Source organism: Podarcis erhardii (genome assembly GCF_964252035.2).
Source record: "Podarcis erhardii genome assembly, chromosome: 7".
NCBI classification, from domain to species: Eukaryota; Metazoa; Chordata; class Lepidosauria; order Squamata; family Lacertidae; genus Podarcis; species Podarcis erhardii.
This window is the reverse complement of record NC_138511.1, coordinates 2,218,937-2,233,910: the sequence shown is the minus strand read 5'-3', so window position 1 is coordinate 2,233,910 and position 14,974 is coordinate 2,218,937. Positions and strand designations below refer to the sequence as shown.

The 14,974-nt window shown below is 47.3% G+C and overlaps 1 protein-coding gene across 1 annotated transcript; it reads right to left on the bottom strand.

Annotated features, from left to right (window-relative positions):
* Nucleotides 1-4,040: 4,040 nt before the first annotated feature.
* On the bottom strand, nucleotides 4,041-14,952 carry GINS4 (GINS complex subunit 4). Its single transcript, XM_081870089.1, has 7 exons — nucleotides 14,802-14,952; nucleotides 14,055-14,141; nucleotides 10,500-10,613; nucleotides 9,874-9,971; nucleotides 8,989-9,077; nucleotides 5,956-6,046; nucleotides 4,041-4,697 (listed from the first exon to the last, which is right to left on the bottom strand). The coding sequence occupies exons 1-7, from the start codon at nucleotides 14,862-14,864 to the stop codon at nucleotides 4,601-4,603; spliced, it is 639 nt and encodes a 212-aa protein (XP_081726215.1). The 5' UTR covers nucleotides 14,865-14,952; the 3' UTR covers nucleotides 4,041-4,600.
* Between the last annotated feature and the right edge of the window lie 22 nt (nucleotides 14,953-14,974).

Below are 14,974 nucleotides of genomic sequence, written 5' to 3'. Positions count from 1 at the left end.
ACAACGTGGTTTGCATGCAAAAGCAAACCCCAGAGCACGTGTAGAGTGCATTTCCATAAGAAGCGAGGAACTTGCAGCTAAGGCTCCAAATCGTGGGCTGGGGAGGGAGAGCGCCTGCTCCCGAAGGTCATGGTTCTCACTCACCAATACATTTCCAAAGGGGCAGGCTGGTTTCGCAGCAAAAAAAAAACAGACGGACAGCTAGCCAAGGAGTAGTGCCACAAATACAAGCAAGTTTATTATGGCAAAAGCGTCCGCGGGCCAGAATCTGCAGGGGATGCCAGTTGGATTAGAGTAGAGCGTCAGAGTAGGACCTGGGAGATCAGGGCTCAGACACCCACTCTTGGCCACAAAGGTCACCGTGTGGCCTCTGGCCAGTCACTGCCTCTCAGTCTAACCTGCCTCATTGGATTGCAGTGGGGATTAAACAAAGAGAACAGGGTATGCCACCCTGGAGAAAAAGCTGGGGTGTAAATGTGATAAACACAACAAACAGCTCCCTTTCCACCTAAGTTTCCCCTAGCTGTAAAATGGGAGACAGTGCAAAAACAGGGCATGACCTTTTGTGTGCTTTATATTTTCATATGAAATTAAGTAGCAGGAGGCAGCCCATGGCCAGCAGTTTGCTTTGCTGTGATAAGTGTAGGAAGTTGTGGGCCAGATGGAGGCTGAGCTGTTTAAAAGATCTGGAGTGGGGGGGGGGTGAACTTTAAGGCAACGGCTGCAAAGAGCCACAGAGGGGTGCAAGCTCAGAATTCACCTGCAAAGTTTTCCTCCACCCTTTGCCTCGCATGCAAAAAAGTGGCAACCTTATTTGGAAACTGAGTCACAGGGTCAGGGAACCTTTATCAGGCCAGGGAGTCCATAGGCAACCTCCTGCGGCCCCATGCCAACAGGTGTAAGCTCCCACCTTGCTGCAGCAGACATACCAGCTGTGCAAAAATGAGGTTTGTGGCACCAATGCCCATTTCTCCATCCTGGCAGGAAAGTGGCAGTTCAAGGACACTTATCAGCTGGGCAAAGGCCTTTGAGGGTGTGGAGCAGGGCTAGGGTGAGGCATGGCCTGGGGACTGTCCTGAGGGCCAGGCAGACCCCCTGGAGGGCTGCATTTGGGGCCCAGGCCCCTACCCCCTTAGTATGAAGCATTGCATTGCCAAAGCCTGGAAAAGAGGGGGACACCTTTGTTTAGGAAATTTTATATACTGCTTGGGATGTACAGGGTGTTAGCAGAGGGGTAGTATTTCTGGTGGGGGACACATCCTGCTACTTCAGCAGTAGTTTGCCCACCTTTGGTTCCCACCCTGCACTTAGCTCTCACCTGTGGCTCCTAGAAGGTGTCGTGTCAGAAGGGGACAGCAGCCACAGCTGGGTACGGCTTGGACTGCCTGGCTAAACCAGGTGAGGGGGATCTGATGGGATTGAGCAGATGAGACCAAGGACTCAGCTATACAGCTGCAAACAAAACGTTTTAAGTGCAATATAGTATGAGACACTAGATGGCGATAGTGAGCCTTACGGAAAATTCCATGTATTTTCAAAAATGCTTTTAAAAAAAGCATTTTCATAATGTTTTTATATGTGCAGATTCCACCCACGAGTGGGTCCAACAGGCAAGAAGGCAGTTTTTGCAAGTGCTGCAGAGGGAAGTGAAGGGCAGATGGAGCTCATCCCATCGCCCAGCTGTGAGTGGTGAAGGCTGCTCCCTGCAAGGCCCTTTCCACCTGGCCTGGGGGTGGGGCCCAGACTCACCAGCCCCACTGAAGAGGCTCCTCATGAGGCTGGAGGAACATCACTATGCCTGGCAACAAATCCCACTTATTGGATTCTTCTGCCCCATCTTTTTGTGCCTGCCAAACAGCCGTGTCATGCTTATAATATTTTATTCTCTTGTTAACTATGCTGTTTTAAATGTGCATTTTATATTTGACTTCACTTAGCAATGTTTTCTTTTGAAATGGTTAAAGTTTTGTTTTTTGTTAACTTTGTGTTAAATATGTATTCTGTAGTTGACCTGCTTTGTAATGTTTTATTTTGAAATCTTTGAGATGGTTTCCTGTTAATTGTGTTGCTTTGACTGTGTACTTTATATTTGACTTTCTTCAGAAATATTTGATTATGCATTGTTTTATTGATGTTTAATATGCTGTAAACCACTTTGAGATTTTTCTTAAAAACATAAAGTGGTATAGAAATGAAATAATAATAATCTAGAAGGAAAACTCTGGGCCGAAACCTCTGCTGCTTTGTGGGACATTTTTGGGAGCAGAGTCCCTCAGATGGGGACATTTGATGGCACCTTCTACGCCTCCTTACAGCAACTCCTACTTAATATATGTAATATTATACAGTCATACCTCATGTTGCATCTGCTTCAGGTTACGTCTTTTCAAGTTGCATCCCAGAAATACCGGAACAGTTACTTCTGGGTTTTGCTGCTTGTGCATGCGCAGAAACGCTAAATCGCGCAGCACTTCTGGATGCAAAGGCTTTGAGTTGCGGACGTGCCTCCGGGACGGATTATGTCCGCAACTCAAGGTTCCACTGTATTTAATATATATAATATTAAAATCAACGATAAGCTAAAAACTCAAAAAACAAAAAAACCTAGTGGCATTTTGCATACCTGGGTAGGCTTGTCTGAACAAAGTTGTTACTTGCAGGTGCCAAAACGTTTTAGACAGACGGTGCTGTCCTGGTGTCAATAGGCAGGGCATTCTGGAGTGCGGGTGCTGCCACACAAAAAGAGATCTTTCTTACAAATGCAAGAGGGGTATTTGGGCTGCTGTAACAGTGTCAGGGCTGCAGATCCAAGTGGTCCAGGGGGTGTTCTGTGGGGTAAGGAGATCATGCAGGTGAACCAGTGCCAACTTGTTAAGGGCCGCATATACTAATAGTGGCACCTTGAACGTGCAACAGCAAATCAGCTGTTTTTCGAGAAAGGGCCCTACTTCTGTGGTACAGCTCATGTCCTGGATGCAGGTCCTGGGCTCCATTCGTAGCCACTTCAAGCAGAGCTGGGAGGCCCACATTCAAAATGCCAGACAGTGCAAACAATATTGATCTAGATGAGCCAGTGCCCCGACTCTGTGGAAGGTCACTTGCTATGCTCAAGGGACTTTGCTGGCCTCCAGCAGACCTTGGACTGGAAGAGCAAGGCCCCCCCACTTCCTCTAATTAGCCTCGTGCTGCTGGCTAATCCTCCAGGCAAGCAGCCTTGACGTGAGCACAGGAGACAAAGCTGCTAAAAACAGCGGCTGGCCATGCGCCGCCCTCTCCCAAGTGTCCACCTGGACAGTGACCGGCAAACACTGGGTCAGAGGGATTCCCAATGCCCCGTGAAAGTCCAGGGGAAACCACTCCGCAGAATTCCCTGTGCTGTCCCCTTTGCAACGGCCATTCCTTCCCCACACGCTAACCAAGCCGACCACCAAGGAAGCCAATTGCCCAAAGGCTTCCGCTGCCTCGAACTTCTTGCTGCGTCCTCACTTGACCCCACGGCAACATCAGAAGCAAGGGCACCCGAAGGTGTTTTGTGGGAAGGACCCACAGCTGAGCAGTGTGGCACCTACTTTGCCACAGTTTAAGTTCTGAAACCCAAGAAAGCTGCTGCCAGTCAGTGTAGACAATACTGAGGTAGATGGACTGAGTAAGGCACCTTCCTATGTTCCTACAATCAGGTGAGTATTATTATCATTAATTAAATTTGTATATATACCATCCCTTATCCAAAGATCACAGGACACTTCACAAGATAAAAATACAAAATGAGAACACAAAAAGACCGTTGATCTAGCTCAGTATTGCCTCCACTGACTGGAACCAAGTGGCTTAGAAAGAGGGCAGGCACTGAACGGAGGGCAAGAACAACGCCCCTGCGGACACCTCCCCAACCAGGAATCTGCTTCCAGGACGTCTGTGCGCCAAGCAACTGCTCTGCCCCTGACCTATGGCCCTTCCCAACACCCAGTGCGAGGGCAGCGCTGATGCATGGTTAGGGATGGATGGAGAACACCCTTGAAAGAGGTGGAAACAATGGACCCTCCTGGAACAAGCTGCTCTGCTTTAATGTCCTCAGAAGTTGTTTCTGGCCCTGCAAGAAGCGACTAGTGTTTTCTGACGCCACCCAGGGAGCTACTGCAGAAGTCAAGCTGAAAAGGAAGGGATGCTGGGCCCAGTCTTCGCCTTGGAGGAGGCACACCTTCCTTCCAGGCACACTTGGCAGGCAGTTCTCTCAGCTTCTGCAGGAACTGGGCAGCAATGCCCAGAACAGATCCAGTGAAACATTGCCATCTTCTGGAGATGCAACAGAACAGCAGCTGTGCCTCTTTTTTAAGCCAGACCGCCTAGGAAGTCAAGCTTCCCCACCTCCAAAATCCTCTTTCCAGGGATAACAGCCCTTCTTTCCTGTCTGCTGGGGACATTCCCCCTGACATGATCTCAAGTTGCTATTTTAGCTTTATCAAGAGTCGTCCAGATGCCAGCAAGCCAAGGGAGGTGAATTACCAGGAACTAGACAGAGATGGTCACCAGGCAGTCCTTTTGATGTGGGATAAATATTCACTTCAGCATTTGCAAGGATGTCCAAGCATCTGCATGCTGCTTAGATGAGCTGAACTGCCCCAGAAGCCACCAGGGGAGCAATGGTTTGGTATCTGATCAGATGCTGAGAGTCTTCATCCAGGTCAATCACATATTCTCTGAAAGAGACAGACCATAATAAGGTTAGGTAAGGTTGCAATCCTATGTACACTTACTTTTGAGCATAGTAGGAATTTCTTCCTAATTAGAGATATGTTGGATTGATTTGCATGCTAGTTACTAGGAATTTATTAAACTCAACTAGGGCACTAATTTCCATCTCCCCTCTCTCTGAGGTCACTGTGAAAATATATTTTCAAATGTCAGAGATCTGCAAATATTTACACACACTTACAACAGGATGGAGAACCCATGTCGCTCTGTGTATTGTTGGCCTCCAACTGCCATCCTGTAAGCCTGGCCAGGGATAAGGTGGGAACTGTAGGCCAAGATCTAGAGAGCCACAGGTTCCCCAGCCTCTCTCAAAAACCGTCAAGCCTTTCCAAGCAGAAGGACTGGAAGCCTCACAAATCAGGCTTAACACCCACGACATATTTAAAGAAATCCATTTCCATTGGCATTCAGATACATACTGCCCCTGGCAGTGGAGGAAAAACAGAGACAGCCGCTGTGGCCAGAAGCCCTTGAGAGATGGGTGAATACAGAATAAGGCTCATTCATTTTCAAAGCCATCCAGGTTTGTGGCCCTTGCTTCATATTGCAGCAGCAAGTTCCACATTTTCACTATTTGCTGTGTAACGAAGGAAGCAGGGGAGCAACGGCCAAACCCTACTGGGCTGCTCCTGAGAAAGCTGACGATCTGTTGTTTTTACCCTGCTTTTCTGTCCATGTGACATACAAAGCAGTTTGCAATTCTCAAATCAACTATAACAAAACCCTGAAACATAAACAGCCATCCTTGTTTAGAAAATAACATTTAAGACAGCAGCTGATGGAAGCCAACCAAGCACATTTAGTGGTTTAGCTCAGCCTCAGTGCACAAAGCCCAAGAAGTCGCTACAATCCTGCCTGTTGTGTAAGCCGCTAGAGGTTTCAAAAAGGCAAAGGGACATGCCGAATATCAGCCGCAAGGAAGCAAAGAGACACACCCAGCAAGCAGGTGCAAAGGCTTCTCTTTTTCAGAAGTCGTGCACCTTGTTGGAGGCTCCTTGGGAACAACGGCTTGAACAGGAGTTTGTCCTGCTGGGGTGGACAGGAGTAGCTGCCTTAAACATCTGGAAAGCACCAGGCTGGGAAAGGCTGGTGGAGGGAACTTCTCTGGGGAGATCGTTTGGATGCTTGCGTTTGGGCTCATCCCTTCCTTTTTGGGGTACTGATAAGCTCAGCAAGCTCCATTCTTGGGAGTCTCTTTCCTACCTCTGCTCATCAGTCTCTGGTTCCACCAGGATATTCTCCTGTCTCTCTTTCACCCGCAGGAATACGAAGGAATCCAGATTCGGTTTGGGTACTGCAAGGAAACACACAGAGAGGGAAAGGCTTCTCCATCAAAATTGTCTGCAAAGCACTCCTCCAAGGGGAGACTGTCACTCCATCATCTGGGAGTGAGACAGATTGACTTCTCTGGAGACTTCAAGGAGTGTGACTAACAAGTACAGCACCATCCAGAGCGGGGACTGGGAAACGGAGTATCAGAATGACGGAATATTGGGGCAGATCTTGATGAATTGCTTTACAGTGCAACCAAAAAGCCTTATATCCAAAAGCCTTATAAATTCCTGACAGATGCTTTGAAAAGTAATCACATCCCAAATAGATGGGAATTCCCGGAAGGGGTATCTTTTACGTATAAAGGTAAGAAACAAAGGTGCAGAGATACATCGGAAGTGGAGAAATGCTGGAGAAAGTCTAAAAAACAACTAGGATAAGCGGAGCCCTTGACAGGAGAAGGGGAGGAAACTCCCTAGGATACAGGTGAAAAATAAGAAGAGATACAAAAGCAACAAGATTCATAATTCAATAATTAGAAATAATAAAATTATAACATAAATCAGAATGGCAGATTCAAAAGTATAAATATGACGTTGATATGAGAACAGAACAATAAGAATATGATTTAAAGATACCAAAAAGTTGAGAAAAGAGTAGAAGAAGCAGGAGAAGATATTACATTAAAATAAACCAGAAGAGGAAGTTGAGGGAAGTCGTATGGGGGGAGGGGGAAACTGGGGAATGATATTATTGTTATATAATGTGACATTTTGATGTTTAAAAATGTATAACCCAATAAATTTTTTAAAGGAATTTTAACTTTCTTTAAAATAGTGGATAACTTTAATTTGATTGGTATTTGGAGATTTAAACACCCACTGGAGAGAGAATTTACATTTTTCTCAGAACTGTATTGGTCTAGCGGAAGAATTGACTCAGTATGGCTCTCTAGAGAATTATCAATACAAACCCAAAAAAATAGAGATACAACCAAGAACACTTTCAGACCATAATTCAATAATACTCGAATTAATTCAATAATACTCGAATTAAAAGGAGAAAAAGATTGCCTGTTTAGATGGAGATTAAATGAAGGACTTTTAAATAATCAAAATGTTTTACAAAAAGCAGAAAAAGTCCTGAGGGATTATTCTGAATTAAATTTAAATCAAGAAGCAGATATAAAGATGGTCTGGGATGCCAATAAAGCTGTAATGAGAGGCTATTTTATCCAACAAAATCCCTACCAGAAAAAGATTAGAGAAGGGAAATACTGGAAGAATTGATTAAAAATAAGAAACGGTTAAAAAAACTGGGAAAGAATCAATAAAACAAATAATAAAAATGTTACAATATTCAATGATAATAAATCAGGAGATAGAGTAGAAAATAAAAAGGATGAAACAGAAAATTTTTGAATATGGCAACAAGCCAGGTAAGTTACTGGCATGGCAGTTAAGGGGAAAACAGGGCGCAATTTTAATAAACAAATTAAATATAGAGGGGAAAGTAACAGACAATCTGAAAGATAAGATTGCAATTTATAAGGTATTATACAGATCTACAGTGGTGCCCCGCAAGACGAACGCCTCGCAAGACGGAAAACCCGCTAGACGAAAGGGTTTTCCCTTTTGGAGGCGCTTCGCAAAACGAATTTCCCTATGGGCTTGCTTCGCTAGACGAAAATGTTTTGCGAGTTCCTGCGGGTTTTTTCCCCTCCCCCCCTTTTTCTAAGCCGCTAAGCCGCTAAAAGCTGCTAATAGCGCTAATAGCACTAATCCGCTAAGCCGTCAATGGGCTTGCTTCGCAAGACGAAAAACCGCTAGATGAAGAGAATCGCGGAACGGATTCTTTTCGTCTTGCGAGGCACCACTGTATACAGAACAGGTACTGAAAATAAAGAGAAAATTGAAGAATATTTAAGCAAAATAAATTACCAAAAATTGCAAAAGAAAAAATGATTTTTTAAAAATGCGCCAGTAATGGTGCTGGAGGTGCAAGATGCAGTTAAATAAGCTAAAATAGGTAAAATGCTAGGACCAGATGGATTGTCAGCAAAGTATTATAAAAAAATTACAAGACTTTCTGGTACAACTGCTTGCAGATGTAATGAATGAGATTTTAAATATTGGGAAAGTACCAGAGTCTTGGAAAGAGGCCTATACAGTGGTACCTCGGGTTACAGACACTTCAGGTTACAGACTCTGCTAATCCAGAAATAGTACCTCGGGTTAAGAACTTTGCTTCAGGATGAGAACAGAAATTGCGCGGCAACGGGCTGCCCCATTAGCTAAAGTGGTACCTCAGGTTAAGAACAGTTTCAGGTTAAAAATGGACCTCCGGAACGAATTAAGTTCTTAACCCGAGATAGGTATTGCAGTCGTTAAGAGTCGTCAACAGGCTCATCACAGCTATCTGCCAATCACCCATTCCCACCACCCTTCTGAGTAATACCCCTCCCCACCTTCTCACTATATAGAAGGGTCTGGAAACTTCTGTTTCAGTGTATCTGAAGAAGTGTGCATGCACACGAAAGCTCATACCAAGAACTGACTTAGTTGGTCTTTAAGGTGCTACTGGAAGGAATTTGTTTTGTTTTGTCTGTATCTGTTGGTTCAGGAATGGATAATTTTGAAAAATGCAGGTATTTTAGACTTAGGGCAAGGTAACAGATTTGGATGGCATGTATATTTATGGTATGAAAAAGCAAAGGTACATAAAGTACCGCATGGAGACCATGTGGTAACTTCCAGACATTGCTCTGATCCCCAACTCCCCACCCACCCAGTCCAGCTTGGCCAGTGGTCAGTGATGGTGGGACCTGGAGCCCCACAACAGCTGGAGCGCATCACGTTGCCAACCCTGTAAGCCCCTCGGAACAAGGACCTGCCTCTTAACTTCTGCAAAGCCACGTGGTGGGGAGTATTTGGATGGCCCACTGCCAAGTCCAGCCTTGCTTACCAGACTTCAGGAGATCCACCTTCTGCAGGTTGGGAGGCATGTGCTTCAAGGCCACATTTCTGAGATGAGCCTCGATGTTTGCCATGTACCTGCAAGAAAGTCACAGTCGTGGGCTTTTCCTGGGAAAGGGAGAAGCGTGAGAGCGGCACAAGCATGCAGCCATCCCAAGAACAAGGAGCAGCCAAGAAGCAGGGGGTCTCCTCCTTCTGCCCCTCCCAAACTCTGTGAGGGGAGGGAATCTCCAAACAACTCTCATCTCCCTTAACCTATGGCTTGGGGGAAGCCATGACTGTTTAAAGCGGCATTGCAGCAGCTTAAAGGTGTGGTGCAAAGGGGGAGTGGAGCCTCTTGTGCCCGTGTAGAACTCAGCAGGGAGGAGTCTGGGGACCAAGTGAGAATTAGCTGGCCCCATCCGCCGTCGGCCCAGTCCCAACTCTTACCAGCCACCATGGCATCCTCAGATGCTTTGACCTGGCTGGATCTGCGGCAATGCGTACCTGGACTGAGAGACATGGGTATGGGGTGTGTAGAAAGCTTTGGCTTTTGTACGGTTGGATTCTGCCAATGGTATTCACATGAGCTGTGGGCTGTACCAGCAACATTTGTTGCTGGTACAGCCCACCACTGGAAGGTCATCCATGAGGGAATGTGGCCCCCTCCCCCTGCCACTATAGAGCATGCTGTTGTTAAAGGCACAGGAGCCGGCCAGCCTTTCTTTCTGATCAGTTGGCAACCCTAGTTTTGTGTCTGTATGTTAAATTTTTGGCAGCTAGTCCAGGCCACCTGGAAGATGCACAATGCAACTGAAATTAAGAACACAGAAATGAGGGGCGAGAGCCACCCGTTGCTTTCACCTTCCTGCCTCCCCATGGCCCACTCACTCACTCTTTGGCAAAGGCAAACTCTTCCGGTGATAGGAGGGCTGGCTCCCCCTCTGCCCGAGTCTTCTCCTTCTCCAGGACATGGGGAAAGTATTTCTCAATCTGCAAGCGGAAATAAATGGCGTAAGAACTGCTAAGTGGGCTACACGCTGCAACAGACTTGGACATGGCAATAATAGAGAAGGAACCTGGGACCTCTTGCAAGCAAGGCCTACTCTCTGCCCATGAGCTCTGCCCCTCATTTTATTGCTACTGCTGTACACACACACGATTCCTCTTCTGAGGACCAGCAAAGGTTTCCAAATATGCTTCAAAGGCTATCTCGTGCATAACATATTGCAGCAGTTGATCAGAGGTTACCAAGGCTAGCCCTCCACGGCCCTTTAGCCTCCCTGCACACTCCCTCTGTCTGTCTCTCTCTAGAGAGAAGGGAGGCTGGAAGCACTTGCCAATTCTGGCTGAAAATATGGGAGATCATTCTCTACCTTACTAAGCTGTACAACAGGTAGCAGAAGACACACAAAGAAAGTTGATGTGACATGTGACCTCTGCATGGAAATCACACTCACAGCGACTCACCTGTTTAGAGCAGAGAGCAGCACCTCTAAACAAAACGCAGCTGGCCCTTACCTTCCGTAGGCGGCAGCGCAGGTAGCTGCTGAGGATGTAACGGATCCTCTCGACCTCCATGCGGTGAATGCTGACCTTGAGATCACCTCTCTCGGCCCGTTTCAGATTCGCCTCCTGTCACACACACAAAATCAGAAGTTCTGCACCGAGGAAGAAGGCACAGTCGGCCAAACCCTTTCGTCTGCGCAGCTGAGACATTTGCTCACATGGAAGGACACAGGGGGAGAAATTGATGCCCAGCCTCCAGCTGTTCCCTGTGCAAAGGTCAGAGGGGGCAGGGTTTCTGTTGAGGCAGGTGATTAGCTGTGGGAGGAGCTTATCAGAGCTTGCAGGGCAGCGGCTGAAGAAGGAGCAAAAAGGATTTTCTTGTGTGTGTGTGTAGTAAAAGCACAACTTCAGGCAATACCAATGAGACGGAAACATGGAAGGTGCCTAAAGAAGCCAGGGTGGCTATCTAAAGAACTTTTAACTGAGTTAAGATTAAAAAAGGATGTGTACAAAAATGGAAAAGGGGGGAAACGACCAAAGAGGAATTCAAACAAATAGCCAGCACGTGTAGACACAAAGTCAGAAAAGCTAAAGCACAGAATGAACTCAGGCTTGCTAGAGAGGTTAACAGCAACAAAAAAGGCTTTTATGGGTATGTTCGTAGCAAAAGGAAGAACAAAGAAACAGTGGGGTCACTCAGAGGAGAAGATGGTGAAATGCAAACAGGGGACACAGAAAGGGCTGAACTCCTCAATGCCTTCTTTGCCTCAGTCTTCTCCGATAAAGAAAACAATGCCCGACCTGAAGAATTTGGAGCAAATGATTCAGCAGAGGTAACACGGCCCAGAATAACTAAGGAGATAGTACAAGAATACTTGGCTAGTTTAGATGTATTCAAGTCTCCAGGGCCAGATGAACTGCATCCAAGAGTATTAAAAGAACTGGCAGATGTGATCTCAGAACCACTGGCAGTCATCTTTGAGAATTCCTGGAGAACAGGCGAAGTCCCGGCAGACTGGAGGAGGGCAAATGTTGTCCCTATTTTCAAAAAGGGGAAAAGAGAGGACCCAAATAATTACCGCCCAGTCAGTCTGACATCAATACCAGGGAAGATTCTGGAGCAGATCATTAAGCAAACAGTCTGTGAGCACCTAGAAAGGAATGTTGTGATCACCAATAGTCAGCATGGATTTCTGAAAAATAAGTCATGTCAGACTAACCTGATCTCGTTTTTTGACAGAATTACAAGCCTGGTAGATGAAGGGAACGCAGTGGATGTAGCCTACCTTGATTTCAGCAAGGCATTTGACAAGGTGCCCCATGATATTCTTGTAAAGAAGCTGGTAAAATGCGGTCTTGACTATGCTACCACTCAGTGGATTTGTAACTGGCTGACTGACCGAACCCAAAGGGTGCTCATCAATGGTTCCTCTTCATCCTGGAGAAGAGTGACTAGTGGGGTGCCACAGGGTTCTGTCTTGGGCCCGGTCTTATTCAACATCTTTATCAACGACTTGGATGATGGACTCAAGGGCATCCTGATCAAATTTGCAGATGACACCAAACTGGGAGGGGTGGCTAACACCCCAGAGGACAGGATCACACTTCAAAACGACCTTGACAGATTAGAGAACTGGGCCAAAACAAACAAGATGAATTTTAACAGGGAGAAATGTAAAGTATTGCACTTGGGCAAAAAAAATGAGAGGCACAAATACAAGATGGGTGACACCTGGCTTGAGAGCAGTACATGTGAAAAGGATCTAGGAGTCTTGGTTGACCACAAACTTGACATGAGCCAACAGTGTGACGCGGCAGCTAAAAAAGCCAATGCAATTCTGGGCTGCATCAATAGGAGTATAGCATCTAGATCAAGGGAAGTAATAGTGCCACTGTATTCTGCTCTGGTCAGACCTCACCTGGAGTACTGTGTCCAGTTCTGGGCACCACAGTTTAAGAAGGACACTGACAAACTGGAACGTGTCCAGAGGAGGGCAACCAAAATGGTCAAAGGCCTGGAAACGATGCCTTATGAGGAACGGCTAAGGGAGCTGGGCATGTTTAGCCTGGAGAAGAGGAGGTTAAGGGGTGATATGATAGCCATGTTCAAATATATAAAAGGATGTCACATAGAGGAGGGAGAAATGTTGTTTTCTGCTGCTCCAGAGAAGCGGACACGGAGCAATGGTTCCAAACTACAAGAAAAAAGATTCCACCTAAACATTAGGAAGAACTTCCTGACAGTAAGAGCTGTTTGACAGTGGAATTTGCTGCCAAGGAGTGTGGTGGAGTCTCCTTCTTTGGAGGTCTTTAAGCAGAGGCTTGACAACCATATGTCAGGAGTGCTCTGATGGTGTTTCCTGCTTGGCAGGGGGTTGGACTCAATGGCCCTTGTGGTCTCTTCCAACTCTAGGATTCTATGATTCTATGTTCCCATTCCTTGGTCACACCACAGTGTGATGCAGTGTGCCTCCTTCAAAGTAAGACACAGACTCCCTAACATGGGGATAGTGAATCAAGACACACACCCTTAAGGAAGGGCAGCTAACCCATAGCCTGAAGGTTATGTACAGTCCCTCTAAGGTTATGTACTGGCCCCCATGATACCTCCTGTAATGCGTCAATTACAAAAAGATTTTTTAAAAATAGCTCTTATGGGCATTCCCACTATGAGGCCATAGAAATTTTGTGCTGACCCCGTGCAATTTTTTTAAAAAAGTAATACAGGCGGCCACCGTTTCTGGCCCCCTGTGCGTCGGCGGAGTATGCAATTGGCCACTCACCTTGCCCCTGTTCTGCCCTCTTCTACCCACATGCTGGCAGTTGTGTGCCAACTGGATGCATGCAAAATTGTCGCTGCCTGCAATTACTTTTTTAAAAGACAAACAAACCCAATTGCTTCCATAGGTTCCTCATTATGATGAGAACTGTTTCTGGTGCTGTACACCTACCCACCCACCCACCCACCCAACTTTCCCATTTGAAAAACTTATGCAAGCATGAGACATACATCTCTCTCTATGCATAAAGTAAATTATTTCTTTATACAGGAACCTGATGCCCACCAAAAGGTCATTGTAGCCCCCCAATATCTGTCCATTTTAAACGGCCTTTTTTTTTTTTTGCTGACCATTCCCATGCCTCCTGCTCTGATTCTGCAATGCCAAAGGAATTTACCGGCCTTATACAGACTCAAACCATTGATGCATACTGCCTTGTTCTGTATTGTGTCCGGTGACTGACAATGGCTCTCCAGGGTTTCAGACAGGGAATATCTCCAGTCCTACCTGTGATGCCTTTGAGGACTGAACCTGGGACCAGACTCTGCATGCAAAGAAGATGCTCTGCCTTAGGGCTACAGCCTTTCCCCACAATGTAATGGGGATGTCTTTTAGATTGACCAAAGTCAATTTTACATGTGGCCCCCAGAAGGCTGGCTGCCTGCCTGCGGGTCCATGTGGCCTCGGCCCTCAAAGGGTTAGTCACGCCTGCCTTAAGCGTTCATCTGGGCATGGCTTTTTCCAAACAAACAGAGTTAAGGTCCCTCCCATCGGCCCCACATATTACCATGTGCTCCAGTTGCTCGACCACACAGTCCACCACTTCTGACTTGCTCTCCAGCAGCTCAGGGGAAAACTTCTCATTCATCCAGGCCTGGAGAGCAGAAACAGCCAATGGGCATTGCGGTGGTGGTACCAGTTTTCCCAGCCTCCTTTATAACACCCTGAATTCAAGGTCCTTACAAGACTGCGGCGCAGATTTGCATATGGTTATCTATGCACACAGATGCAAATTTAAGTCATGCTTTTCAATGGATTTGTGGGAGAGGCTGGGGATGTCATTGGTTTCCTCTGCTTTTGTTCTTGTTTCTCCTTCTGTCTTTTGGGGTTTTATCTTGTGTTTTTGAGCTGTGAACCACCCTGAGGTCTCTGGATATAGAACTTTAGCAAATAACAAGTAACATATAATATATAAGCTCACGGACATGGTTTTATCTAAACCCCTTTGTGGGTTTGGTGGCTTTAGTAGCATGCAAGCCATGAGCGTTTCGGGAGCATCACCACGGGGCGCCCCGCTGACCCCGCGCTCAGCGGCTCCGGCCCGAGCACATCTCGCGAAGGACGGGGCTCCCGCAGAGGCGCCCGCTTGGCCGCGGAGACCCAGGCCGCCCTTGGCAGGGGCTCCCCGGGCGGGTCGCCAGCCCCCGCCTCCTCGGCCGGGACTCCCGCTCGGCCCCGCCGCCCCGCCGGGAAAGCGGCCTCGCGGGCAAAGCCGCCCCCCCCCCCGGGACCCAGGCGCCCTTGCCTCTCCCACCTGCTCCAGGCTCCGGAGCAGCTCCGCCGGGGTCAGCAGCACCTCCTCGCCCGAGTCCGCCATGGCGCCGCGCGGGAAAAGCCGGAGCGCCCCGCCCCGGACGAAGAAGAGGCCTCTTCCCGGCGCCGCCGCCGCCGCCCGGCCTCTCCTCCCGGCAGCGGGGCCCCGAGCCT

What these genes read in the sequence shown, in the direction of transcription:
- GINS4 (XM_081870089.1), bottom strand. Translation starts at nt 14,864, where the DNA reads ATGGCGGACTCGGGCGAGGAGGTGCTGCTGACCCCGGCGGAGCTGCTC. An exon ending in TGCTCCGGAGCCTGGAGCAG is followed by an intron (nt 14,142 to 14,801) that starts GTGGGAGAGGCA and finishes TCTGCTCTCCAG; the next exon opens with GCCTGGATGAATGAGAAGTT. An exon ending in TGCGCTGCCGCCTACGGAAG is followed by an intron (nt 9,972 to 10,499) that starts GTAAGGGCCAGC and finishes TTCCGCTTGCAG; the next exon opens with ATTGAGAAATACTTTCCCCA.